Genomic DNA, 26,121 nt, shown 5'->3' with positions numbered 1-26,121 from the left:
TCTTCCGATCTATTGCTGACAAGTCAGTGATTACATTTTAGGTTAGAGACCACTTAAATAAGTTGTCAAATTATCGCAACTTTATTATAAATTACCTCGGTGCGAAACAGTCGCGAGGAAAGAATCGCAATCGCAGCGTTTTCTTCGCGAGAAGAGATCTTCAATCTCAGACGACTTTAAAAATTATATTTACGTTATATAACAGTCCCCTATAGCCAATAATACATACACAACACTACCGCCGATATCCACTTTTGAAATGGAACTACATAGCACAGTCATTTTCTGACACTGCCGATAAAATCATAGGCAGAGAGAGAGTGGATGTGGTTCGAGTCAGGATTATATAATTGTATATCAGGCATTTTATCGACATTCTCGGTTATATAATATTCATTATTCTAGGCTTCAGCAAAAGAAAAATTACGTAAATATCTATTATAATTATATACATATACATATTTTCCATTCATATACATCTTTGTGGATGTAGCACTGACTCGAACCCCACATCCATCCTGTCTGCCTATGATATTATCGGCAGTATCAGAAAATGGATGTGCTATGTAATTCCAAGTTCAATGGTGGATGCAATTGGCGCTAGTGTACGGGGGAGAGGAGTTTGCCGAGGTTTTGTCATGAACAGGTTAGGTTTGTTTGTTTTGTAATTTGTGTGCACTGATGCACCCCTGACTCCTGACAATCAGGATTTTCCCCAAGTACTTTTTGCACTTAGAGGTAAATATTATTCGATTTGTGGTTCGTGTTGCTTGAAATTTCTAAAAATTGTTGAAACTACTTAAGCGAGATAGATACATATTCGCGGGCGTTATAGAAAAGGAAAGCTAATAGTTTCTAAGTGCAAAAAGTGCAAAAGCAGCACGATTAACCTATATATTTGACAAGTATGTATTAAGTATATTTGACCTATATAATTCGAACACATACAGAGAAAGTAAGAAACCTGAATGCAAATAAAATGGACGGATGTTTAAAATTTATCTAGTTGTAAATTCTTATATTGTTCTCGTTAAAAACGATACAATTGTACATGCAAATGATTTGACAAGTGAAAAAAAAAGAGGAAAAATACATAATTAACAAAAATGTTAAGGAAAAATGTTCTTCTAAAAGAATATTAAACAAATCTCCAAATTTCAAAGGACGATCAGGGTTACGAATTTCTTTCATCGAATTTTTTATCAGTTATTTTAATTCTCAAAAACTTAACACTTAATTTCCAACATCTTAGAATATTTTCTGAATGCTCAACATCAAGTCTAATTAGTCATTAAAATTAATTTATAGAGATATTCGATTGCTTAATTGTTAGGAAGATATATTCGTTCTTTGTTCTGACAGATAATTGATGATAATAAAATTATTTTAAAACATTAAATTAGACTTGGTAAAAATACTTGATAAAAATACGAGATGTAATTTCATGCTTAGATATCGATTATCGAAGGACACGTGATGCTAAGTTTTCGCGAGTTACAATGAACAATTACACAGAACATTTGTAATTAGAGACGCGCCGTAACATCCACACACATGTTAGACATATAAAATTTACAAATAGTACATATCTCGACTTTTTAGTTTGAGTTAAAAAAATTAATTTATTCAAAGTACACGCTTTCAAAATATATCAGCGAGATGAGCGTAACTTATCAGCGTGTCCGCATCACGCGCAGACACGCTATTATCAAAGATATATTAGAAAATGCACTTAATTTGAAACATGTTAATTGTAAAATGAGCTGTTCTCTGGTCTTGCAGAGAGATGGTCACGCATGCATGACGTGATTTACACATTCGTAGTTGCGTATACATGTATACGCAGATGAAAGAGAGCATTAACTGATATGCATTATTACAAGATGTTTTGTAGTATCCCCATCGGTACTCGCATCGTTTGATCGTCGACGAGAACGATATCGAAGTTTTCCATGAACGACTCCAAGCTGGCCTCCACCTGGAGGATCCACGAAAAAGAGATTAGTATCGCTACGTATCTAATATTTACATTTATATCATACAGCTGATTATAGTGATCAGGAGGGATACTCACGTGCTCGTAAAGGAATCCGATTTTCAGAACCGCCTTGGTGTTCTCTATTCCCTTCACCATGTTAGCATCGCCGATCGTGTCGCCCATTAGCAATACATTCTGTCTCTTTTGAAGTAGCTTCAGATAATCTTTCTCCAGCGCGCACTCATTCTTGTTGTACGCGTGTATGAGCACGTCGTTCTTAAAGCCATCCAATTGATTTCCGTTATACTTGAGAAAGTTGGAGATTACTCTTACGTTATCGAAGAGAGCATTGTGGTACCTCAGCACAACCTCCACTATGTCACCCAGACCGGCGCTAAACACGACAATCGGCACCCTCGCGTCGGCGAGCTTCTCGAAAAGCTCTTCCGTGCCGTCGCGCAATATATTGTCGAACCCTTGGGCGACCTCCTCCAATTCGTGAGGATCGAACTCGATGCCCTTCAGTAAATTTTGCGCGGCGCTCATCCAGTCGCGCATAGCGTCCGCCTTCTGTTTCAGAGACATCTCCGGATCTATCTCCATAGGTCTGTACTTGTTGTACAAATCCCTAGCCTCGTCCAAATACCGCTGCGGCAATTGCTTGCATTTTCGGAACATACCTGTAATTATAATTTCGACGTCAGGTTATTATAGTTCAGAGGAAATTGTTGAATCGCGGATAATTGCGTGTGCAAACAATTAAATCTCGTTTCCAAGGAAGTTAGGCACGCTTGCGAATAAATTAAATTAGATACGACAGGGGATCAATTTTCTTTCACTTTTCGAAGACCGTGAATTACCGTTTACGTTTAATAAATACACTTGAATAAATACTGCTGCAGACAATTGCTTGCATTTTCGGAACATACACCTATAATTGAATTTCAACGTCAGGTTATATAGTTCAAGAGGAAAATTGATGAATCACGATAATTGTGTGTACAAACAATTAAATCTCGTTTCTAAGAAAATTAGGCACACCTGTGAACGAATTAAATTAGATACGACAAGGGATCGATTTTCTTTCACTTTTCAAAGACCGTGAATTACCGTTCACACTTACCGAAGCTACTGAGTACATGGTTGCCGTCTATGTGCTGCTTCGTAACGGTTAAGTCGAAATCCGTGACTATCTGCACAAATAATCGTAGATGTCAATGTCGAATCGAAGGGTGACAAGCGTGTCAATAAGGGTGTAAGAGCCCGTACCTGCAGATTATTCACGCCACCTTGTCGAATCGCGTTTATCGTCTCCAGGACGGCGGCCTCGTCCTTGATGTAAACATGCTTCGACCTCAAAGCGGGAAACTGCAAACGGAGATGTAGGTACGTGTTTCGCAATGTCGTCCAAAAAAAAAAAAACAAAAAAAAACAAACCGCGACGTTACTCACCTCGTCGATCGTGAGTCGGTTCGACATCGTCGTCGTCGTCGTCGTCGTCAGCGGCGGCGGAATCGCGGGCACGTTCCTGAAATCCGAAACGGCTGTAGATCCTACAGAGATCCTCTCAAATCGTTCCGTTCCCTGGCTCGTGACTCGTGCCAACAACGTGCGCTGCACGTTGCTGCGAGCCTGCCAACCACGAGGGAGTGCGCATGCCGAGCGCATCGCGCGTCATATACCGCGTGTCACATAACACGTTTCGCTTTTCGAGAACACGTCGAGCCACTTTTAATTTCACTCGAATGCAAATTTCTACTTCGAATTGTCATCTCTAAGAAATTCTCTTAGCTGAAAAGATCTACGTGATTTTAAGTAAAATTAACTCGCGAAACGCCTTACTTAATTAAGTTATCAATTAATTCATACAAAGCGGTAAGCAATAATGTCGAATATAAAAATTGACAATATAGCAGATATATCAAATTGATTTATTTGATAAATATATACATACGTCTATATTTATCTCGTTGCACTTTTAAGACACACATTTTGTATAGTATTATATAGTCACTTAAATTGATTATAATTTGATTTGTGTATAAAAAGATCGATGCCTTATACGTCTTTAAACAACGAAGGGCAGACAATTTTCGTTAATACGACACATGTTATAATTAGTATTATGTCTGATAGCAAAATCTAATAGTAACTATTAAAGTAAATCTAAAGTAATTAAAACTAATACTAATACAACAATTAATGTGTTAATTATACCTACATTATTTTTTTTAGAATATTGAATTACTTTTTTAAAAAATACAGTAATACATTAAAAAGGTGTTATTGTATGTGTGTTACATATGTGTGTTACACATGCTATTGTATTTTCTTAAAAACATATACACGCACGTATAATTAGAGTAGTATGTGTTTGCGCGTACGTGCAATTTTGATAAAATGTGTAATAAACTATACGTTCGAATTATTGTTTTTTCTAATTATTTAGGTGGATGCGCTCCTTTTTCAAGTCGATCATTAACCATTTTGATTTTATGCTGCAACTTGGATTGGCGTGCGGTTAGATTTACAAAATATTGACGTTCTGCGGTGTTAAATGGCTTCCGCGGAATTATTTCCGCGATAGATACAAAATTACGATGCTCTACGATTTTCAGCCAGAGATCCTCCAGGTAGCTTAAAAGCTCAAACGCCAAGTCTTTTGATTCTTCGTTAACGTCAACTGTGTCATCCACATATATAACTGTTACACACAAATATGTAGTTAGAAAGGAACATATTATATATCAATTATCTGCAACGCAACAATGCAAATAGTATACCTTCACGAATATTCAAAGTTATTCTCTTCACAACGCGATCTATCACCAAGGGGGTATAAAAGCGGCGATGAATATATGACAGTAAGCACATACATTTGAAAATCAAATTAAGATCTTGTTTTCTATTTCGTTCTAGAGATAACAATTCTCTTTCTATTGCGTACGGACACACTATAATAAATAGTATCTTTAGCAATACGTATTTTTCTTTCTCTTCACTCTTCTCAAATGCAATAGCCAAATGTGATTTCGTAACCGTCATCAGTGTTAGCCAATTGTAGAGGTAGCCCGAATTTAATAGGAACTCATGAGTTGTCTTTGCTAATCTTTGCGCGCAAGACATTATCAACATAGGAATGAAATCGGGTATGCGAAATAGTTGTTCCAGCAGTTTGGGTTGATCATCCTCCAAATTTAACTTAGCTATATCTTTAAGCAGCTCAATCGTTGTTAAATGTAACTGCACGTCCACTGCAATGGAAATTTAACAGATTACTCTGATTGCTCAAAATAGATTCTCTTATGGCATGCCATAAATAAATAAAAAAATAAATAAATAAATAAAGTATACCATCAAAATTCATCTTTAATACGACGTTTATACGGTGTGCAAAATCGCTTGTCTTCAAATGGGTTAGCCAACATGAGTCATTTGATGATTGAATCCTTTTCACCGCTAATTTCGTAATTTTAAAAAGTCGCTATGCATAAATATCGTTCTATTTTTTATTGTATCTGTATTTTAAGAAAACGTTTTACGTGACCTATTAATGAAATTAACCGAAGGACATGTGATGATAAATAATAATAACTTCACATTATTACAAGATTTGATTCCGACAAATCGGTTAGTTATAAAGAGCATAAAAAAATGAAGAAATGTACAAACAGTAGAAACTGTACGTGATGCCTGTCTATAGAAAAAAAAAGATAATTTTCTGTAATAAATTTTTAATTAAATGACTTTTAATTTCAAAATTAATTTATATAAAGATCGTATAAAAAAAGCACAAATTGGTGGTTTAAACTCGGCTTAATTGATTCTTTATCTTTCTCTAATTCTTAAAACTATTAATACTTTAATTACGTTGACGATCCACTTACAATAGATGTATATATGAAGATTTCAAATTGTTTAATTGATCAATTAGAACACAGCGATCTATAACGGTCGAAGCACTAGAAATTTTTGTATATTAATTTTAAACTCGGTTTAACTTACTTTTGCCTTTTTTCTAAAATTAAATTCAAAGAGAAACTGTTTCTTCCAATTAAGTTAATCTACATTGGTAAAAAATGAACAATAGAAAAGTTATACGCAATAAAATAGGATCCACATGCTATATTTTTGCAATTTTGAATTTACAGATACGGATTAAATAATTGTTGGCTTAAACGTGGGAACGTGCACAGCGTAATTAAATAAGAAAATGTACAGGATAATATTAAATACCTCTTGGAAACTCTTGATTAGATTCAAAATAGCTTCCTATTCGTCTTTCGTTCGTATAAGGTAGGCTGCTCGCGTTCTCTCGAGTCGACCTTGTAGCACAAGAATGGGGTTGATGGTGTTGATATTTTCAATTTTGCCTCACCGTCCCTTATTTCCCTTTTCCTCAGAATCGATCGGAAGAATTGCGAATTTTCAAATCGGCATTCTAGACATCGATTCTTCCTCTATCGATTTTTCCCCTAGGGCGGAAGTGAAAATTTTTACTATTTAAGTTCATGATGAAATTTTTCTATCCGAGGAAAAAGTTATTATACGGCCGATGTCCGCAGCCGATGCAACGTATTGAAAAAAGTGGAATGGAAAATAAGAATTAGTCATAATGGGAGAAAACCAATTAATCTAAAAATGCTTCTCCAAAAGTCAAACGTTATATATATCTATCTAAATAGCTGCGAAGTTTTAATAAACGTTAAGCTTTAATTAATTCATTTTGTCGCAATTCTTTTTACCAATCCTAATTGTGGACTTGTTCTTGATTCATTAATTTTTGTATTAATAATATTGTATTCATTTCTATTTGCAGTAAATGAAGAAATGTACAAACAGTTTAAAGAAACTGTACGCGATGCCTGCCTATAATATAAAAAAAAAAGATAATATTCTCTAATAAATTTTTAATTAAATGACTTTTAATTTTAAAATGAATTCATATAAAAATCGATTTAATTAAGTTACACTCATTTGCAAACTTCCTAGAATAAATGAAAAAGAAAATTTTATAAAAAAATTCATTAATATGAATTAAGTATTTTTGTTACAACACATAACGTGTACATAATTATGTATATTAATTGCCTTTTTAATGCATGGGGAACTCAGTCATCTAAAATTGAGACAGGCTTTTGGAAAAATATTCTTATTGGTTATCACTCACCCTGCTCTCATTCATTGTGCTCTTCCGTTCCGGCTTTTTTTCTATACGTGGGATTACGCCCTGAGAATGATTTCTGAGAATCCGCCCTTAACGCGCATCAGGGCGTCCAACATAATTTTCCTTCACCGGATACGGAAACGTGTGATTTTACGGTACATCGTTCGAAAACCTGTTTCGCATCGCGTAGACGTCAACAGCGAGGGAGAAAAAAGATGCTCATGATTGCGCAATAAAATCATATTCATGTGAATATTAATTTCGAGCATCATATTCTTTCCGTGTTGAGTAAGTGTCGAGTTGTCGCCGTTGAAGAGGCGACGCGCGTGGGGACCGGTCGCGCGCGCACGCGCACCCAAGTCTCGCGGAATGACGTCAGCGGCAAAGTTCGGCCGGGCGGGCGCCGAGGGGGCGAGGGAGAAGACGATATCGGACGATCATCGGCGACGGCGGCCGAGGACGGCCGAGGAGCGACGAGCGGGGCGACGAGGAGGGCGAGGTGAGGTGAGGGGGGATGCCGCGGAGTCGTACACGTGTGCGCGGGCGCGCGCAAGTGTGTGTGTGCGTCTCCTTTGGCGCGGCCGTGTGGCGGTGCGGTTGCTGGTGTGTGCGGTGCTGTGCTGCTGTGCTGCTGGTGGTGCGGACCGTGGAGCGGCCGGAGCGGTCTGGCCCGGAGTGTGTCAGTCGGTTGGCGTATCCTGTCGGCGTTGCGCGGTACACGTTGCGGGTGTATGACACTGCGGCGGCGGCGGCGAGCCGATAGCGAGCCGATAGCGCAGCAAGCCAGTGTGAGTCAGATCGGTGGCCGACGAGGGAGAGGGTGCGGTGTCAGTGGGTCCTGCTGCTCCACCATCACGTCGTCGTCGTCGGTGGCGGCGAGTCTGCTGATCGCGCGCTACTGGTCCATGTGCTCTGCTGCTGACTAAAATGCTCATCAAGGAATAGTAAGTGTGGCGCGGCGAGCAGGGGTGGCGGAGGAGAGAGACGAGAGGAGGAGGAGGAGGACGGCGCGACGATGACGGTGACGAGGAACCGCGTACGGGAGCAGGGGGCCTGTCAGATGCGCGCCGCGCGGCACGAATTTACGAAATTCGGTCCTCGTCAGCGGGTCGGCGGGGGGCCAGCGCAGCGAAATTCAAAGCCGATCGACACACGGGTGGCACGATGACTGCTGATCTTTAACGGCGGCTGGTGGACGAGAAGGAGGGAGAGGGTTGAAGGAAGAGAGAGACGGAGCGAGAGGGATGGTGGCCCTCTCATCCCTTACCGCATGATTCCAGAAGTTCGTTGGTTGCACTTTCTGCACTTCTTCCTCTCTCTCTCTCTCTCTTTCTCCCTGTCGAAGCTTTAAGCATATTACGATGATTTCCTGGCCAGCAGCGGGAAGTGCGAGAAAAGTGCAGCTTTCCGAGAATTTCGGCCGACCTTAGGTTTCCTCGGCGTTCACCTCCCCCCCCTTCCCTGCCTACGATACGGATCGACAAATGCGTTCGGTCATAAATCTCACAAATTTATCGATCAGCTTTGATTTCTGATGTAATTATAAAATCGGCCGGGCGATACGTGCACGTCGCGCGGCGACGCCGTGCCCCCTCCGTCCTGTGACCCCAAGGACACGATTGCGCTAGCCGTGATTTCCTTCGCCTCCTCCTTTCTTCCCGATATGTAACGCTGACATAATTCCATTATTTGCCTGTTACAGCCGTGTCACTCTGCCGCTCACAGTGGAAGAGGTACGTGTCTCTGATCTGTCACAAGGAGTCCCCGCTTCTCGTAATGATTCGGTTTGAGAAACCCGTCTGGATGTTGAGATTGAGAAAAAAGACAGATTGAAATTAATCATTGCGTTACCGTGCAATCAAGAAAACTCGCCTAATCATCTAATTATCCTCCGCATGACACATGTGTCTATCTGAGTACTTATATAGAGTTATCTTGCATAAACAATGATGCACTTTGCTATTAGAAACCTTTATTCTCACACAAATATACGAGTTTCTTTGTTATTATTTATTACTGTTTAAACTATGTTTCTGTTTTTCCACTCGTTATCTGCTTGCCTCAGAAATATTAAAATAATGGCCAAGAGAGATAGCTCAATAGATTATCATTGTGGTATCAATTCTAGAGATAGATAGGATGACTTTAAATCTTTTTCTTATCTTTTCTTGGAATTGATGTATTGTAGTAATAAATTGAAATAAAAAAGGAATTAATACTAAACAAAGAAAGAAAAAGAATTCAAAGTGCACATATAAATCATGTCTACGAGACTCGCGGCTTGCATTATGTAATGGCTTAACCTACCTTGAGAAAACTGTCAATAATTTATATGTTATTTCATTTTCTCCTCCTCAACAGTATCAAGTAGCTCAACTGTACTCTGTAGCAGAGGCTAGTAAAAATAATACGGGCGGCGGAGAGGGCATTGAAGTGTTGAAGAATGAGCCGTTTACGGATTATCCGTTACTCGGTGGAAAGTACTCATCAGGCCAATATACATATAAGATTTATCACTTAGCTAGTAAAGTGCCTGCTTTCATTCGCATTTTACTGCCAAAGAACTCGCTGGAGATCCACGAAGAGGCTTGGAACGCTTATCCCTATTGTAAAACAGTCATAACTGTAAGTGTCGCGCGTGTATTGACATATGCACAGGATATTAATTATATAAGTATATTCGTGTAAACGTTACTTTTTGATCTTTCCGCAGAATCCAGGGTATATGAAGGACAACTTCGTGATCATGATAGAGTCCTTTCATATTGGCGACGTCGGCAATCAGCATAATGTAAGTGTCTTGTCAGGTTAGGCGAATAATTTTAAGTGTTTTCCGTATACATTCATGTTTTCTTCTTCACGAAACAGGTTCACGAATTGCCGCCCGATAAGCTTAAGATCAGAGACGTAGTGCATATAGATATTGCCAACGATCCGGTCGCTAGTGCCGATTACAAGGAGGACGAGGATCCGGCCAAGTTCAAGTCCCAGAGGACGGGACGGGGCCCACTCGTTGGGAAAGACTGGAAGCATAATGTTCAACCTGTGATGACGTGCTACAAGCTAGTCACTTGTGAATTCAAATGGTTCGGTCTGCAGACCCGCGTCGAAGGATTCATTCAGAAAGCGGAACGGCGCCTGTTTACCAATTTCCACAGGCAAGTGTTCTGCTGGATAGATCGCTGGTATGGTTTAACCATGGAGGACATTAGAGCAATCGAAGACAATACGAAAGAAGAGTTAGACAGGGTAAGGATAGAATATTTCGCTTTCTTCAGTTCTTCCGTTTCTTTCATTTCTTCAGTTTGCAAATTCATTCGATTACCTTACTACTTTGTGTAAGTCTCGTTGGTTTTTCGCTAAAAAGTCAGAAATTTCGATTTTGAATTTCGCTTTTGAAACGCTCTTTGTATGTTCAATTGCAGCAAAGACATCAAGGTGAAGTACGGGGTATGCGAGCTGACGATTGAGGCTTCGATAGCTTCTATTATGAACGGTTAAATCAATTTCCTTATACATGTCAACACAAATACAGACGCATACCTACAGATGTACACCCTGTTACGCTCTGTCATAGATGATTCCACAGGATTCGGACGATTTCTGGAATTTACGTGTCTAGATTCAGTGTCTATTACAAATTACTTACAATTTTAATTTATTTTACATTTACAAGCGTTTTAGATAAATGTATCTACAGTCAAAGATTATTATAATGTAGTTATTATTATAAAAGAGAAAAAAGAGAGATACAAAAATGGGAAGGAATCGGAGTCATCTGGCTCTCTTGTTTAATGCATAATTATGAAGGGAAATCTAGTTTCGTGAAAGCCACGATATAGATAAAGAGTTATGATTACTTAACAGCAATTCGTAGTTCGATAATAATAGGTATTGAAGTTCAATTAAACGAACGACAAAAAATGCTTGCTGCAAAGTACATAAAGAAAAAAAAAACAAAGGAAATATGTGATTTAACATCGCGAGAGTTTGATCGTAGTTAAATAGTTAAAAAATTCCACAGTTTAATAATATTAATGTACAATTGAAAATCTAAATGTTGCATATTAACGATCTGTATCTCGAACTATCATTTCAACCACGAAAGTGTGATGTATTAGATCGTGTATTTTTCGGAAGAGAGCTCGAGAGTATTTTCTCAATTCTACGAAAGTGTATATGTGATCAGGAAGCTCGATTTGAAAAAAAAAAAAAAAAGTTTCAAGGATCTTAAATGTGTATCTATAGTTATTTCATGGGGTCGTTCGACGATCCCACGAGGCAAGGTACTACGGTAGTTTTCAACCTACAATGTTCCTCCATTCTTTCGGTTCCGTTTGTTTTATCGACGAACGCGAGACGTGTATCTGTACCTATCCCCTATACGAAGTTAGGACCAAACTGATGGATTTTTTTAATTATACTGCGATGCTAAACACAGTAACGCGCGTTATTAACATACTACACTAAACTACTCTAAATTGTTTACCGAGAACGGGGGAGGTGATGTATTCTATTGTAAAGTGCTCACACAACCGATATACATGTACACACATATGTAGAAAAGCAGAGTTTAGGCTATTTCAATATTGGTGGCAACAGCGGGTGAACGGCGAAAGGGTGCGTTATTGTATATATATATAAAAAAAGAAAGAGGCATATACACAAATGAAATTCAAATTCAAATTATATATATACAATGTTTCTTTGCATTCCAATGGATCTCTGAGTACAACCGACAAAGTATTCCGGAACGCTGCTCGTAACCCGTTGCACAGCCTCTATCATCACGATCATCGTTAAATTTTAAATTTATCCTTCAGTGTGGCATTGAAAAAAAATATATATCGTGACAAAAGATAATTATACGACTGTCTCGTTTCCGTCGTGACAGGAATAAAGCTCCGCTATAGACAAGATATATTTTAGTTTGTTTGGAAAAGTGATTATGCTTATTTTCGCTGAATCGAATTCTAGAACGAAATGAGAGTACAGTAGTCTTTTAATGGGTTGTGAACACTAACGTGGAATCGCAGCAGCGTTCCCACCTAGTGATAGGATCTCTAATTAAATATTATAAAGGGGGAAAAAAAACAGTAAAATGAAGTATATAATTTAACTGTCATTTGCACAAAGTAAATGTATTCTCTGTATTTTCTCGTTGGGAGGCATGTAGTCTAAGGTATAGCCTTTATCTTCGTATTCACGTGCGAACAGTGGTAGCCGCAACGGTGCACATAGTATTTGTACTCAATGTACACCAGGCACACACGAGAAAACAGAGAAACCCTGGGCACGTATTTATTCGCCATTTTATCGACGAGGAAAAACCGATCGAAATAAGGCACATCTGTGTCGTTCAAACAGGCTCGTAACTTTAATGGATGAGTCCGCCTTTTGTTTCCACGACGACTGCGTCGTTTTGTTAGACATGAGAGTTTCACACATGTACGCGGGTTCACACACACTACACCTGTTATCTTACGATAATAGTTACTTAAATAGATAGGCTCTAGCTGTTCCTAAACGTACGACAAGCAGGGTAGAGAAGAAGTCGTGAATAGATAGAGAGAAAAAATAAATAAAAGTGGAGAGGAAAAAAAATTCCGTATCGCTGCCAAAGGGCTGACAGTGAAATACCAGATGTGTATGTGTATATATGTATATATGCACACGTGTATATGCGTTTCCTTTTCTTGCATAAACACGTATATAAGTACGTGTGTGTGTGTATGTGTTTGCGCGTATGTGCGTATGTCGCTCTCGATCCAGTCAAGTATTTAGTCAAGAGTTAATAAAATTAGAAGGATAGCATATGAAATTTATTTCGACACTTCTCTCCATATATAAAAATATAATTAATATATATATATATATACAAAGTCTAATATTAGATGCAATACATATAACAAAAAATATATATATATTTTACTGTTTCTTGGGATATGAAAGATACGGAAGGATTATATCTTACGTGCGTGAATCGGTGTGATCTCAATTGAGACCGTATTCTTTGATGAGATTCGCGGCGATCACAAGTTTCTGGATCTCCGACGTGCCTTCGTAGATTTCCGTGATACGCGCATCCCTGTAATAACGTTCCGCCGGCATATCCGACACGTATCCCATCCCTCCCAGAATCTGTAAGCACTGATGAGCGCAGAATGTGGCGGTCTCCGATGCCGACAGTTTGGCCATAGCGGCTTCCTATAAGCGAATAAAAAAAATTATCGTGATAGCGGAACGAAGAACGACGGCCAGATTGCGGATGTGCAAAAATTTTCTCGCGTCGTGATATCCGCTTCGAACTTTCCTTAGCTCGCAACTGAGGAGAATGCAAAACAGATGAACGTAAGTTCGGCAAAGCAACCGCAAATCGATATAAATTTTGACATCTGCGATCTGGCATTCATTTAAGCCTTCTACTTGAGATCTTGTACCCGAAAGGTCTGTCTATTCCCTGTTGAAATTACCCCCCCCCCCCCTCGATTTTTCTCTCGTCTTTAAAATTATTTTTTATTGCTAATTCACATGATTAAAGCTTAAGCTATCATGACTACTTGAAGATTTTTTTTTTCTATGCATTCATGGAAGCGTGAAGTTTACCTTATCCGATAAGATATACAAAATGTAATCAATAGAAAAAATATATATATATGGGATAAGATTAATCAAATACCAAGTAGTTATATATAGGCTAAGATAAGACATGCAGAGTAAATATTCAGTCGTATTCAGAGTAGATATTCCAGCAGAAAATTAACATTCAAATTATATTCATAAATATTCATAACCGTACCTTCGTGTACGGTTTACCGTTATCCTTAAGCTGCGCGGCTCGCCACGTCAACAATCTTGCACTTTCCAGTCTCAAAGCCATGTCAGCGATTTTTTGTTGGATCGTCTGCAGCTTGATGATCGACTGGCCGAAGGCTTGGCGCTTGGTTGCGTAATCCATCGCGCAGTCCAAGGATGCTTGTGCTATGCCCAATGCTTGTCCGGCGATTCCTATTCTGCCACCATCTAGAGAGAGATAGAGAGAGAATTACGTCGAATAATTATTACCCATTAAAATCCACGTTTTTTAATGCTCGACTGTCACGTTTACCTAGAGTCATCATAGCGATCTTAAAACCCATTCCTGGTTCGCCTAGGGTGTTATCTCGTGGCACTTGACAGTCCTCGAAGATCAAGGAGCAAGTGCTGCTGCCTCGTATACCCAGCTTGTCCTCCTTCTTGCCCAGGCTCAGGCCCGCCGTCGGACTGTCCACTATGATGGCGCTTATACCTTTGTGCTTCTTGGACTTGTCGGTCGTCGCGAAGAGAACTATCCCGCTGGCCTCGAAGCCGTTCGTTATCCACGACTTGGTGCCGTTAATCGTGTAAACGCTACCGTCCGACTTGGCGGTGGTGGACGCCGCGCCGGCGTCAGATCCGTTGCCCGGCTCGCTGAGGGCGAAGCAGCCGATCCTCTCGCCGCTCAGGAAGGGAACGATGTACTTTTCCTTCTGCTTGTCGGTCGCGAACGCGTCCAGCGGGCCCAGGTAGAGGGAATTTTGCACGCTCATTACAACTCCGGCGCTCGCGCAACCTCTGGAGATCTCCTCCATGGCGATAGCGTACGCCAGGTAGTCCAGCCCCGCTCCGCCAAGCGATTCAGGAATGCACAGACCCATGAGACCCAACTCGCCCATCTTCTTGACTTGCTCCTTCGGGAAAAGGTGCTTCCTATCGATCTCCGCCGCGACAGGCTTCAATTCCGCCTCGGCGAAGTCCCTGTAGGTAATCACACGGGATTTTTTTAATAGCGGCGACAAACTCTATGCGTTACTTCAATTGAATAGTATAATTTAATTGTATCTATGCAAAGTACATAGATGTGACTTGTTGCCTGCATAATACCTGCACGTTTTGTACAACATCTGATGCGTGTCTGGCAGCATGGAAAGCGAGGCAATGTGTCGGCTGGCATTGCAAGCTGCAGTTCTGGGCACGTTACTCGCTGTGAATGTAAACAAATGTTTAATAGTAACGTTTATATTCAGTAATATTACAATTGGAAAATAATCTGGCATTCACCAAGTAATCTCATGCACTGCATTGCCATTGTTTCCTCGCACCGTTTCTCGCTTGACGTTCGACCTACGGAACTGTCGCAAACGCGGACTTTTGAACTTTGACCCGAGGGCACAGTCAGTCGCGTACAATACGATATATTGTACACGTAAATATACGCTAATTCATGCGGAATACTATTAATAACTGCTTATTAATATAATTATGTAGCGGTGTTTCTGTTTACGTGACGAGCCTCTCGCAGACGGCAGGTTGTGCAGGTTTGCCCTGCTGCAGATTAGTTACAGATCGTTGGATGGAATCTACCGCCGGTCGATAAAGTTGATATTCAAAAATGAATTTGGAAGACAGAACGGAATATATCGAAGGCAATTGTATGCACCGGGACACTCGAGACATTCGTGCTTTAAGATGACGAGTAAGCAAATAATTTAGAATTGTCGACAAATAAATCCGAAGATATAATATAACATTTTTTGTATACAAAAGTACACTTAAAACGGACTAAAAAATAAATAATACGCGATAATGTATCGGTATTTTTTAGATTAAAATAACCGAAATAAAAACCGATTGCAAATAATACCGATATGACATAATACAGATATTCATATAATTTTTCGGTAATACTATAGTATTATATACAGATATTATTAAATATTGTCACAATTAATCTCTTAGATTTTTGTATTTCATTCTTAATGTATGTAATTCGGTATTATGTCGATACAGATATCATTATATGTACAAGAACCCATTATTTTATGTGTCTTACATGAGAACTTTCGCACAAACATATCACTTTATAATCACCTCGAGTGACTTGCAAATGTTAGGCAAAATGAAAGAATATTAGATATTAAGAAAGAGAAATTCGAGTTTTAGAGTACATTTCCTCAATGAATATTAAAGTTAAATCGTGCTCTTATAGAGGACATATAAAATAATAGGTTCTATATATACATATAATAGCAGAACCTAATAGTACATTTTAATGGGCCCATCATTTTATATTACACAATCCAAAGTTTTAATATGAAAAACAGACTTTCTTTAAAATACGAATGATTACGGACAGTGGCAAGACTAATTATCTACTTATTAAACTCTGACGGAATAATACCTGCAGTTTTTCATATCAATTTCCTACGCCCCACATCTTTCCGTACTTTGTAAAAATGTGATTTTAGTAAAATCGCGCGGCTTTAACCTGAAAAACGTTCGCCTGGGAAGCCCGTCGCTTATCAAAACAAGAGGCGTGGGGATTTGATAAAAAAATTCCGAAAATCTATCTCGGTTTTCGCGCCGTCCATGCGCCGACGGCGTCGATCAATATCGTCGTGCGGGCAGATACAAGCGCGCGCATGCATGGTAGCGGTTCGATAGCGACGACGAGCCCGTTCCTATCTTGCCGCGCATCCTGGAATTCTGCGCTTCTGCGAGAGGAGAGCGATACCGCGGATTATCTTGCACATCAGTGAAAAGACGCAGAGATCTGTCGCGATGTCGAGCAGCAAGTGCGTGAAGCAGCCGCGCAAGGCGTACACCAAGGAGCAGCATGAGATGACGCATTCCGAGAAGCTGAGGCTGATCGACGACGAGCTCAACTCCTTTTACAAGTAACACTTTCGGCACGCGTGAAAGGCATTCGTGGAGAGTCACAGATTTTCATTTTGTCCATACTTCCGTCGCACTTTTATCACCTAGATCAATTAAAAAAAAATAAAATAATAAAAGATTTGCGCCAGTAACGATATTCCCAAAATTATAAGCCAGCAGATAATTTTTTAAGACATTTTTTTTCCAAATCGCTGTTATGATAATTTTTGCAAAAAGTAGATTTATGGAGAACAATTATTTCACACTTACGATAGATATCTTTTTTTTTTCCATTGTGTTAGGATTGTTATTATATTCGAAATTTCTTGGCAGGTACTGCCAGCAGGCGGGCTTCACCGAGGAGGAGATGGACATTATTTGCCAGCCGCTCGTGGCGGCGATGCGTCGCTCATGGTTGCAGCTCGTCTTTCGCGGCACCCTGGTACTGATAGTGCTGGGTACGCTGGCGTGTCTCGCGGCTCAGCTGGACTTCGTTGGTACCCATTTCACCGCCCTCAGCCGTCTGCTGCTGATCAAAGTCTTGCCGATCTGGAACTGGCAACCGCTCTACTACGAAAATTGCATGATCAACAATCCTTTCTACAACGATTACACTATCACGGAAGAGGACTGCGTGGTACGCTCAGTATTTTTAAGATAAGAAAAATCAATCGGTGCGCTTTGAAAAAAAGATTTCCGTCGCAATTTTTTGAATGTGATATTTTACGAGGAAATATCTAAGATTGTATCAAAGATTTACGATAGTTGACCAAGGACCGTTCTTGTAGACCTGCGAGGCACTGGAGACGATTGATCGTCTGTCGGACGTGCGGTATCGTAATCTGGTCGACAATTATCTGAATCGCGACGCACCGGCCATCATCACCGACGCGATGGACTCCTGGGCGGTCATGAATACCGACTACTTCTGGTTCGATAATATCACTCACGTGAGTAACAGACGAGTTTTACTTTATTATAATTATAAACGCTCAACAATCTTCAGGTATCGAATTGAAGAAAAGAAATGTAGATTTCTCTTATGAATATTTTTCGAAAGACAAATAATTGTTGTATAGCAAAGAATTTCTGATATTGCGTGATATTTGCAAAAAAATGAACGATCCCGCGTGAAGAAACGCTATTTTCCGTTCGCAAATAGCTTTATTTGGAGAACGAACGGCTGATGGAGACGGTACCCTGCGCCCTGACCTCGAATCTCCGTACCGGCTCGTCCGACCTCGCGGCGTTTCTGCGACGCGTGCACGCGCCCGAGGTGGCCAAGTGGTTCGTCCACTGGCAGAACTGCGACATCAACGCCGTGAAGGTCCTCAGAAAGTACTATCAACGACCGTACTTCCTCTCCAGCACGGTCTCGCCGGCGCATTTCAACTGGGTGCTCATGTCCTCGGACTACAACAGCCCGAGCTACAAGAAGGTCGAGCTCGACTCCGGTCTGATAGCCCTCGCTCAGCTCCGCGGCGCGACCCAGCTGCGTCTCACCCCTATAAACCCATGCAACAGCTCGTGTCCTGAGCTGATCGCCGATCTGCATCAGGGCGAGATGCGTAAGTGCCGCGATTGACATTGGACTGAAGTACGGGGCACCTTTAACAGCACGCGATAAGCCGGACTGGCTGGCGTTCCGAAAAGGCAACGCTAAAGTATTTCTAGTGAGTTTGCAATTGTTATTTAGAATGGTTGAATTATTTATACGTATAATAATATAGTAACTAAAAACCCTTCGACTTTTAATTCTACTTGCTGGCTAAAAGATGTTCCGTACTTCTGGCAAAAATTGCATAGTGATGGCGAGCAAACACACACAGGGAATTGGGCTGTAATAAATCGAATTTGCAATTGAAAATTTGCTTATTATATTAATTATCCATTTGGATAATTAATCTCGCAAAACGAAGTATATATATATATATTTCTCTTAATCTAAATCTAAAACTTCAGTATTGCCCAAGTATATTGTCAACCGTTACTGCGAGCAATCGATGTTTCCGAATTAATTATATTTCATCCGTGATGCTATACAACTCTATTCCTCACACGATAGAAATTCAATTTGAATTTCATTTGCCAAATATCTTTAATTTTACTTGCCTCTCGGGAATCGGATATAAAATAATTATTGCGAACCTATCTAAAGTCGGATGATAAAATTGGAGCGACGACCTCGCGAATGCCATTAAAATTTTATCTCAAATATATACGTATATCAGACTCACGCGTTATTTTGCGATAATGACGTGTGCAATGGTATTTCCTCGTTGGTAAATTATATTCATAACATTGCCGCAGTCGTTTTCACGAACGTGATGTGGACGCTCGAGTACGCACCGATGCGCGGCCTGGACAACATCGCCATACTCACGGAGACCGTCTGGGAGGAAGACACGTAGACTGTGCCGTCGTCCTGAGGAGATCGTCTTGTCGTCACGCAAAAAAAAATACTCTTAGTCCCACAATACTCTTTGACGTGACAGGTATATATCGATTCGATATATTGTATACTCATTATGATACGTACTAAATAAAAATTGAGCATTCTGGTTTCCGACTGAATCAGTTAAGTACTCTCCCGTCCGTAGCTGTGTCCGTCAGACTCGTAATCTATAAAACGAAAAAAAAAAGAAAAATAACGTAGTTTGAGAGGAAACTCGAAAGACGAGCAAATTATAGCGATAAATCGGTGCGATGGTCCACAACGAGGTATACCAGAAGTAACAACAAACAAGATTCGTTTTTTATTAATTAATCGTTTATAATAACATTGTGTGTGTGTGTTTTTTTTGTGGGCTCTCTTAAATCTCCCCTTTTCTCTTCATATATTGCTATATATATATATGTGTGTGTGTGTGTGTGTGTATGTATATATAGCAGCTTCTTTTTTTTCTCCTGTTTCTCTTACTTCACCTCGATCTAACAAGGAGTAAGATCGTCACGCACCGATTCATAGAAAAAACAAAGCGCAAGATTACTGAATGACAAACGTAGCTGGCGTTTCTCTCTCTTGGCATGCTTAAGAGACGACGCGATATATTTCCTTTTTATTATAATTTTTTTTTTTTCGTTTATATTGAAACGTGTTTATATAGTCGATTTGCGCTACCTCCTGCTCCCGCTTCATACGTCCTTAATGTCGACACGAGAGAAAGAATGACAATAATTGGCGACTAATTAACACCGTCCGGATAGCTTCGGATAGCCCTCCTCCTTACATCGACCCTCTCTGTCAGTCACTTTGATTCGTTATAGCGCTCTCCTCCCTCCGTCTGTGAAGCCTTCCTAGCGGAAACGAAAGTCCGCGGTTCCCAGAACGACATCGTCGTCGATCTCGCCGGTGTCCGTTTAAGACCGGAAAGCTCGATAATTTTTTCCAATCTCGACAAATTCCTAAAAATAAATCACACTCAGAGAGTTTAAAACTGCCAATCGCCGAATTTAGCTCGCGTTTAATCTTTCGCGAGCCCACAATTTTTCAGCGCTCGAAAAATGAAGGATCAATTTGCGAAACGCTTTACTGTCGGAGAAACGCTCTCAGAGACAGTCAAACGGACACTCGTATCAACGCGTGTCGGTCTGGGGTGTATATGTGTGTGTGTGTGTATGTATGTGTCGTGTGTGTATATGACTGCGCGGAGGGCGGGCGTTATATTTATTCTATTCGACACCTAGTAGGTGAAAAATCAACCCAGTGCCTTACGCCTAAGAGGTATCTACGAAGACCGAAAGAAACGTCCGGAAAATTGTGGAGGATTGTTGGGCGCACCTGCGTTCCTTTCAGCATTCTAGAACTCGCTCGCTCGCTCTCTCGCTCGCACGCTCGCTCGCTCGCTCGCCAGTCGATTTCGGTCCTCGACACCGATCGCCACGATATCAAAAGGGAGCTACACGGATCGTCCCATTCAGAGGCTAAAAGTCGGTAACGATGAGAATGTACAATGAGATATACAGAGGCGTGAGGCACGATCCCGAGAAGTACTCCGTAGACTCCTAGGTACGCCGACTGGTACCGCCGAGATAAGGCCCGACGATCCGTCATCGCAGAGTCGCGCAGAGAAGGGAAGGAATTACCCCTTCCGATAAAACTTACAACGAGAGGAAACCGTCGGGTGTGGAACGTTAACAGACAGCAATTTACATTCGACAGGACATTGCAAGATCGCATCGCTATATAGAGCTCTATGAGATTAGGAATGGAGGATCGACCATTTAATCGCACATTGAAACGCGAGTCAAACGAATTCAGACTTTTAATTATCACACGAATATCATCACGGCTTTCCCGTAGAATATAATTCGTAGATGTGATCCAATGATTATGACATTCTAACTCGTTGACGGATCGGGAGCCTTCACAAGCGGTACCGCCCGCGTAATTCTATATCCGCGCTCGATCGTCTCGTCGCGTCTCTCGCTACTTTATTGTTCTCTTATAAACGATCGAATCGCGGTTGAATCGCTGGCGCTTGGTCTGGACCGCGCGAAGAGGATGGGCGTCGCGCGAGATGATCCGTACGAACTCGTCTTAACGCGAGATACATGGAGTCCGTTCGCCGTGAAAGTCATATAGGTGCGTTTTAGAGTGATCATATCTAAAAGTCTAACGATGATAAGTAAAAATGCTTACTCTTCTTTCTTTCTCTCTCTCTCTCTCTCACTCTCTTTCTCTCTCTGATCAACTTTGTACCGTAAGTAAAAGCACTAATATGTGCGCGCCGCATCGACGATTAGTTTCTCTCTCTCTCTCTTTCTCTCACAATATTTCCTCCCTTCTTCGAAGACCCGCTTCCTGCCGGAACCCGCTCGACATCTCGCGTATGCTCCAATAATTCTCTCTCATTTTCTTTTACCTCCTTCTCCTTCTTTACGCCTATAATCAATTTTAAGTCCGTAACAAATATGTATATACTTTCTCGCTCGCGCGAAAGAGAGCTATACACGGCTAATATTATAGAGATAACGTGGGATAACGCAGAAAACAATCGAAGAAAGACACATAACGACCGCGACATATGTGAGAGATTACACACACTCGCTATTTAGCGTCTTGGTACTCGTTATAATCACCCGCGGCAACTTCGGAAACTTCGGTATCAGTCTTTTTTTCTTCACATTCGCCTGAATCAAGACTACTAGAGTTGGATATGAGTTCGGTGTTGTAATACAGTGCGAAAAATTGTTAATCGTGAGAGGAGGGGAGCGGGGAAGGGGGCGGGAGGAACAATGAACGAAAAGCCGCAGAAGAAGCCGCGAAAGGGGACACGTGTCTCTAATAAATAATGTCGTTTATCACTTTCCACTCGGTTACTACCCGAGAATCGTCCAGTCGTGTAGTTCCGTAAACGAGAATTAATATTCTCTCTCTCTCTCTCTTTCGCTTTAAAATGTTTATGTACAATCTCTAATTGAAAAATACAACGCGATGAAAATAACTGTGCAAGCGGAGCTCCCGCCGTTGCAAATCATTACGTATGGTGCATCGATTATCTTCGCGGATTTATTCCACGCGAACAGTCGCAGAGAAAGCGACGGATCTCTCTCTCTCGCGTCTCTCGCTCGATCGTGCGATGCTACACAACCGGATCTGTACGATCGACCGACGCACGTTCGAAGCCGAGTATTATTTTGTTCTATCATACTATCACGCGCGACAAGGCAGCAATAAAATGAAAAAAGTAAAAGCAACAGATGCTTCGACATTCGAATACCGTCGTCTTCTGTCTACTTTTGATTCAGACAGATTCACCCCATGCAAGCATATAATCGTTCATCCGTAAGCTCGTGCGAAGCGGAAGCACCGCGTCAGGGAGATACATCCGTCTCTCGCAATTAATTTCTATATACGTATCTTAATATTTACAGCGCTTTTTACGGTCTTATCATTTAAATGATAATTCCCGATAATCGTTTCACTCCAGTCTTAACAGTTTGCGCATGGAAAACTCTAATCGACAATAAATTGTTGTTAATTCGTAAGATATCTATCGCGGACGCGATAAACGAAAAACGTGCTATTTGATTATTTCATTTAGTGAATTTCGACTTTTCTTTAACGTTAGTTTTTCGTTAGTTTTTTTTTGGTCCATAAATGACGTATACATGATGTTCCTATTATGCGTCTCATTAATATTGTTCCGTTTATGTTAGAAGGTTAACGTTACTTTTATTATCTTTTTCCTAAACATCGCAATATTAACCCTTTCTCTCCCACCTTAGAATACATTCTAAACTCTAACAAAGTGTAGTTGCAACATCATTATATTACGAGTTATATTGTCCTCCAAGAAATCATTAAAGCTGCAGTGGGACACGCATGCCCTGATAGGGGTGAAAGGATTGTATCGCGATCTTGGGTTTTTTTTTTTCTAGAAATTGCTTCATTTCTCGACGAAAGTGATTACCTCCTTACCGCGGTGCTCCCTTCTCCTCAAAATCTCGAGCTTGTCTCGCTATATATTCATCGTCGCCGAAAAAACATACAAAAAGCGAGTACACACACAGGACAGGCGCGAGTAGTAACAATTAAGTACAAGATTGCGTTAATGGCGTGACGTTGATACTAATGTGATGACGATGACGACGATGACGATGATGATGCTGTTGAATGATTCGATAGTGGATCCGGAAAAGATTTGTCGCTCTTCCTCCGCCATATATATTTTTTTTTTGCTAAAGATATCTTGGCGAAAGAAAACAATCGAAGGTAAAGATACTTTGTACAAAATACGATACAAGTAGCGATGTAACAACACTTTGCAATAGTTAAATATAATATATGTATATATATGTATATCTGTATATGCATATGTATATATGTATATCCCGTTACCATTTAATACGCTATGATCTCCCGTTCCATCTCGTTTATCTCTCTCTCTCTCTCTCCCTCTCATACACACATAGTTGTGATATATAGTTGTCGTTTGATACGCGGCCAATTCGCCCGCCCCGATCGAAGGATCGTAGCGTCTCGTGTCTGCGTTTCATTGGTGTCTCCGTACTGCGTGCGACTCGTTCAAGACAAGTCCGACGATAAATGGCCACGTCGCCGTTCATCCCCGGGCATCGTCTTGGATTCGTTTCCGATTCTCTCCCGATCCGAACAGGCGATCCCGATCCCGAGATTCATCCGAGTGGCCGAAAACACGAAGATCTCTCTTTCTCTATCTCTCGCGGTTCGGACGCGACGATTCCATCCGCGCGCAAGTCCATTCGGGCTAGAATAAAAGCGAAGGACACGGGATAAAGTAAGGGAATATGCGAAGAGGAGGGAAAAAAATAAGGGGGCGTCCAGTCTCACTTACGCACAGACACACGCACACACACACGCACATGCATACGGGAACAAGAGAAAATTGTCAAGACGAGAGATCGTCATCGTGTACGCGCCGCTACGGCTCTCTCGATATAGCGCGCTCAATTTCCACGAGAGAAAGAAAAAATAGCTAGAGAATTATCGATTAGAGATATGATCATTGGTTGCTGCTGGGTGAGACGGTTCTCCCAAGGCACACCCACGTTGTTTGTCGCGTCCTCACTCCTATACGGCGATATGATTATCCCTTAGGTAGGTTGGCCTCTGTCTCTCTCTCTTCCGTCCACGCGACGAAAGATTCGACGTCGGCCTTGTTCCAGCTTCGCTCTGCCAGTGACTCGGTTTTTGCGTGTACGGACTTCACGTTAACGCGGGTTACTTCTCTCTCTTTTACGCACACTCGATACAATCCGCATCGCAACGAAGATTTCTCTCTCTTTTTTTTTATATTTTTATTTTACTCTGAGAACCGAATGGCGCTCCGAATAACGCAAAGAGGACGAAGAGAGATTTTGGAAGAAACAGTCGCGTACGAGATACGCGATTTACATGACTTGGTGCGCCGTCGCTCGAAATATATTTTCGCAGAAATATATTTCATTCCGTGATTGATTATCTCGTGTATGTTTTAGGAGATTCCGCGACACGGACGAGCATATCGACATGTATCTCTCTCTTCAACGGACCGCGCAGCACCGATCGAGGATCCTACCGTCGCGCGAAGAAAAAGACGAAGTAGCAGAAGAAGATTTCGGAAAAAGGAGGATTGAGAAGAAATTCGATGAATCTTGTACGTATCTCTTGTTTTTTCTCGATCGGTGGAATCGTCAAGACAATTCTCGGCGTGGATCACCCTTTCTTCTCGTCTCGAGCAGTCCCCACCGAACGTTCTTTCCCCCTTCCTTTAATCGCGAGGCTCATCCTTGATTTTATATTCGTCCAGCGACGGTTTTTTTTCTCTTTACTTTGCTGTAGGTAACAATTATTTAGTAGCGAGTAGCAACGATAGCAGTAACAGCAGCAGCAGCAATGGCGGCACACTCTTTCTCGCCTTATCCTCTTTGTCTTTCAGCAACAACGTCCGGTGAAATCGCGTTCTCTCGTTGCGCGTTTTTCGCCGTCGTCGAACGACGTACGCGTCGTAATACTGATTCGCACACAGCTCGCGATCGACGAGATTGATTTGCTCGCGCGCACGCGGACGCCGAGCGCGAGGAGAACGAGGAGGAAACGATCGCGACAACGCGTCGTCGTTACCATCATCGTCACCGTCATCGTCACGTCGTCAGCGATCGCTCCTCCTCACTTGCCCAATCCGAACTTCATAAAGATCAGCTCCTTCCCTTTGGAGAGTATATCGCCGCCCGCACTCGCGCCCGCCATTTCGGTGAACTTCTGCATCAGATTCGGCCCGGTGCTCTGCTGCTGCGGCTGCTGCTGCTGCTGCATCGTAGGCTGCGTCTTGGACTGCGCCGTCGGCAGCACCGCCGGTATCCCTCTCATGGGTTTGCTGGCGCCCTGAGGACCGCCCATTTGCATCCCGAGGCCGATCGGCTGGTTCTGCTGCGCGAACGGCTGGCCCATTTGCTGCTGCGACTGCGGTTGTTGGAACTGTTGCGTCGGTTGCGGCGGGTATCCCTGATTCGGCTGTTGGCCCATTTGCTGCTGCTGATACGGTTGATTCTGTTGCTGATACGGCTGATTCATTTGCTGCTGGCCTTGATAGTCTTGCGATTGGAGGTGCTGGCCCGGGACCTGCATACCCGGCATGTTACTACCAGCGACCCGATTGACCACGCCGCCCCTCCCCTTCCCCTAAAAGCAAAGGGACATGGTTAATTCGGAGCCTCTCTCTCCCTCGACAATAATTGTCTCGCTTTCTTATCATGTTGATATCCAATCGCTAATAAACGGATAGATACGTGTCTATTTTTTTTTTTCGCCTAGCTCTATCACGCGCGCTCTATCGTT

At 41.5% G+C, this 26,121-nt stretch overlaps 7 protein-coding genes across 7 annotated transcripts in view; 2 read left to right on the top strand and 5 right to left on the bottom strand.

The window, feature by feature from the left end:
* LOC105453498 overlaps positions 1–244 on the bottom strand; it is a 2,990-nt gene extending 2,746 nt beyond the window's left edge. The window contains exon 1 of the mRNA XM_011695504.1: positions 96–244. The gene's annotated coding sequence lies outside the window, so the exon portion shown is untranslated. The remainder of the gene's footprint in view (positions 1–95) is intronic.
* Positions 245–1,195: 951 nt separating this feature from the next.
* Positions 1,196–3,767, bottom strand: LOC105453495 (7-methylguanosine phosphate-specific 5'-nucleotidase). The gene is made up of 5 exons (XM_011695499.1): positions 3,431–3,767; positions 3,248–3,346; positions 3,102–3,171; positions 2,075–2,658; positions 1,196–1,978 (listed from the first exon to the last, which is right to left on the bottom strand). The coding sequence occupies exons 1-5, from the start codon at positions 3,644–3,646 to the stop codon at positions 1,877–1,879; spliced, it is 1,071 nt and encodes a 356-aa protein (XP_011693801.1). The 5' UTR covers positions 3,647–3,767; the 3' UTR covers positions 1,196–1,876.
* Positions 3,768–3,888: 121 nt separating this feature from the next.
* On the bottom strand, positions 3,889–6,337 carry LOC105453496. Its single transcript, XM_011695500.1, has 4 exons — positions 6,215–6,337; positions 5,333–5,437; positions 4,762–5,232; positions 3,889–4,682 (listed from the first exon to the last, which is right to left on the bottom strand). The coding sequence occupies exons 2-4, from the start codon at positions 5,343–5,345 to the stop codon at positions 4,420–4,422; spliced, it is 747 nt and encodes a 248-aa protein (XP_011693802.1). The 5' UTR covers positions 5,346–5,437; positions 6,215–6,337; the 3' UTR covers positions 3,889–4,419.
* A 1,397-nt stretch (positions 6,338–7,734) lies between these two features.
* LOC105453497 (phosphatidylinositol transfer protein alpha isoform) lies at positions 7,735–12,956 on the top strand. The gene is made up of 6 exons (XM_011695501.1): positions 7,735–8,089; positions 8,848–8,878; positions 9,507–9,770; positions 9,859–9,936; positions 10,014–10,394; positions 10,571–12,956. The coding sequence occupies exons 1-6, from the start codon at positions 8,073–8,075 to the stop codon at positions 10,613–10,615; spliced, it is 816 nt and encodes a 271-aa protein (XP_011693803.1). The 5' UTR covers positions 7,735–8,072; the 3' UTR covers positions 10,616–12,956.
* Positions 12,957–13,011: 55 nt separating this feature from the next.
* Positions 13,012–15,679, bottom strand: LOC105453493 (short-chain specific acyl-CoA dehydrogenase, mitochondrial). The gene is made up of 5 exons (XM_011695498.1): positions 15,225–15,679; positions 15,048–15,147; positions 14,254–14,921; positions 13,945–14,168; positions 13,012–13,352 (listed from the first exon to the last, which is right to left on the bottom strand). Exons 1-5 carry the CDS (start codon positions 15,250–15,252, stop codon positions 13,140–13,142), a joined length of 1,233 nt encoding a protein of 410 aa, XP_011693800.1. The 5' UTR covers positions 15,253–15,679; the 3' UTR covers positions 13,012–13,139.
* A 348-nt stretch (positions 15,680–16,027) lies between these two features.
* On the top strand, positions 16,028–19,394 carry LOC105453491. Its single transcript, XM_011695496.1, has 5 exons — positions 16,028–16,840; positions 17,154–17,457; positions 17,609–17,770; positions 17,983–18,388; positions 19,131–19,394. The coding sequence occupies exons 1-5, from the start codon at positions 16,725–16,727 to the stop codon at positions 19,229–19,231; spliced, it is 1,089 nt and encodes a 362-aa protein (XP_011693798.1). The 5' UTR covers positions 16,028–16,724; the 3' UTR covers positions 19,232–19,394.
* A 494-nt stretch (positions 19,395–19,888) lies between these two features.
* Positions 19,889–25,945, bottom strand: LOC105453492 (gamma-gliadin B-like). Its single transcript, XM_011695497.1, has one exon. It carries the CDS (start codon positions 25,918–25,920, stop codon positions 25,453–25,455), a length of 468 nt encoding a protein of 155 aa, XP_011693799.1. The 5' UTR covers positions 25,921–25,945; the 3' UTR covers positions 19,889–25,452.
* Positions 25,946–26,121: the final 176 nt, after the last annotated feature.

This window comes from Wasmannia auropunctata, unplaced genomic scaffold, assembly GCF_000956235.1.
Source record: "Wasmannia auropunctata unplaced genomic scaffold, wasmannia.A_1.0 LD335999.1, whole genome shotgun sequence".
NCBI classification, from domain to species: Eukaryota; Metazoa; Arthropoda; class Insecta; order Hymenoptera; family Formicidae; genus Wasmannia; species Wasmannia auropunctata.
Note: the sequence above shows the minus strand (reverse complement) of the source record. Positions and strands in the feature narration are given on the sequence as shown.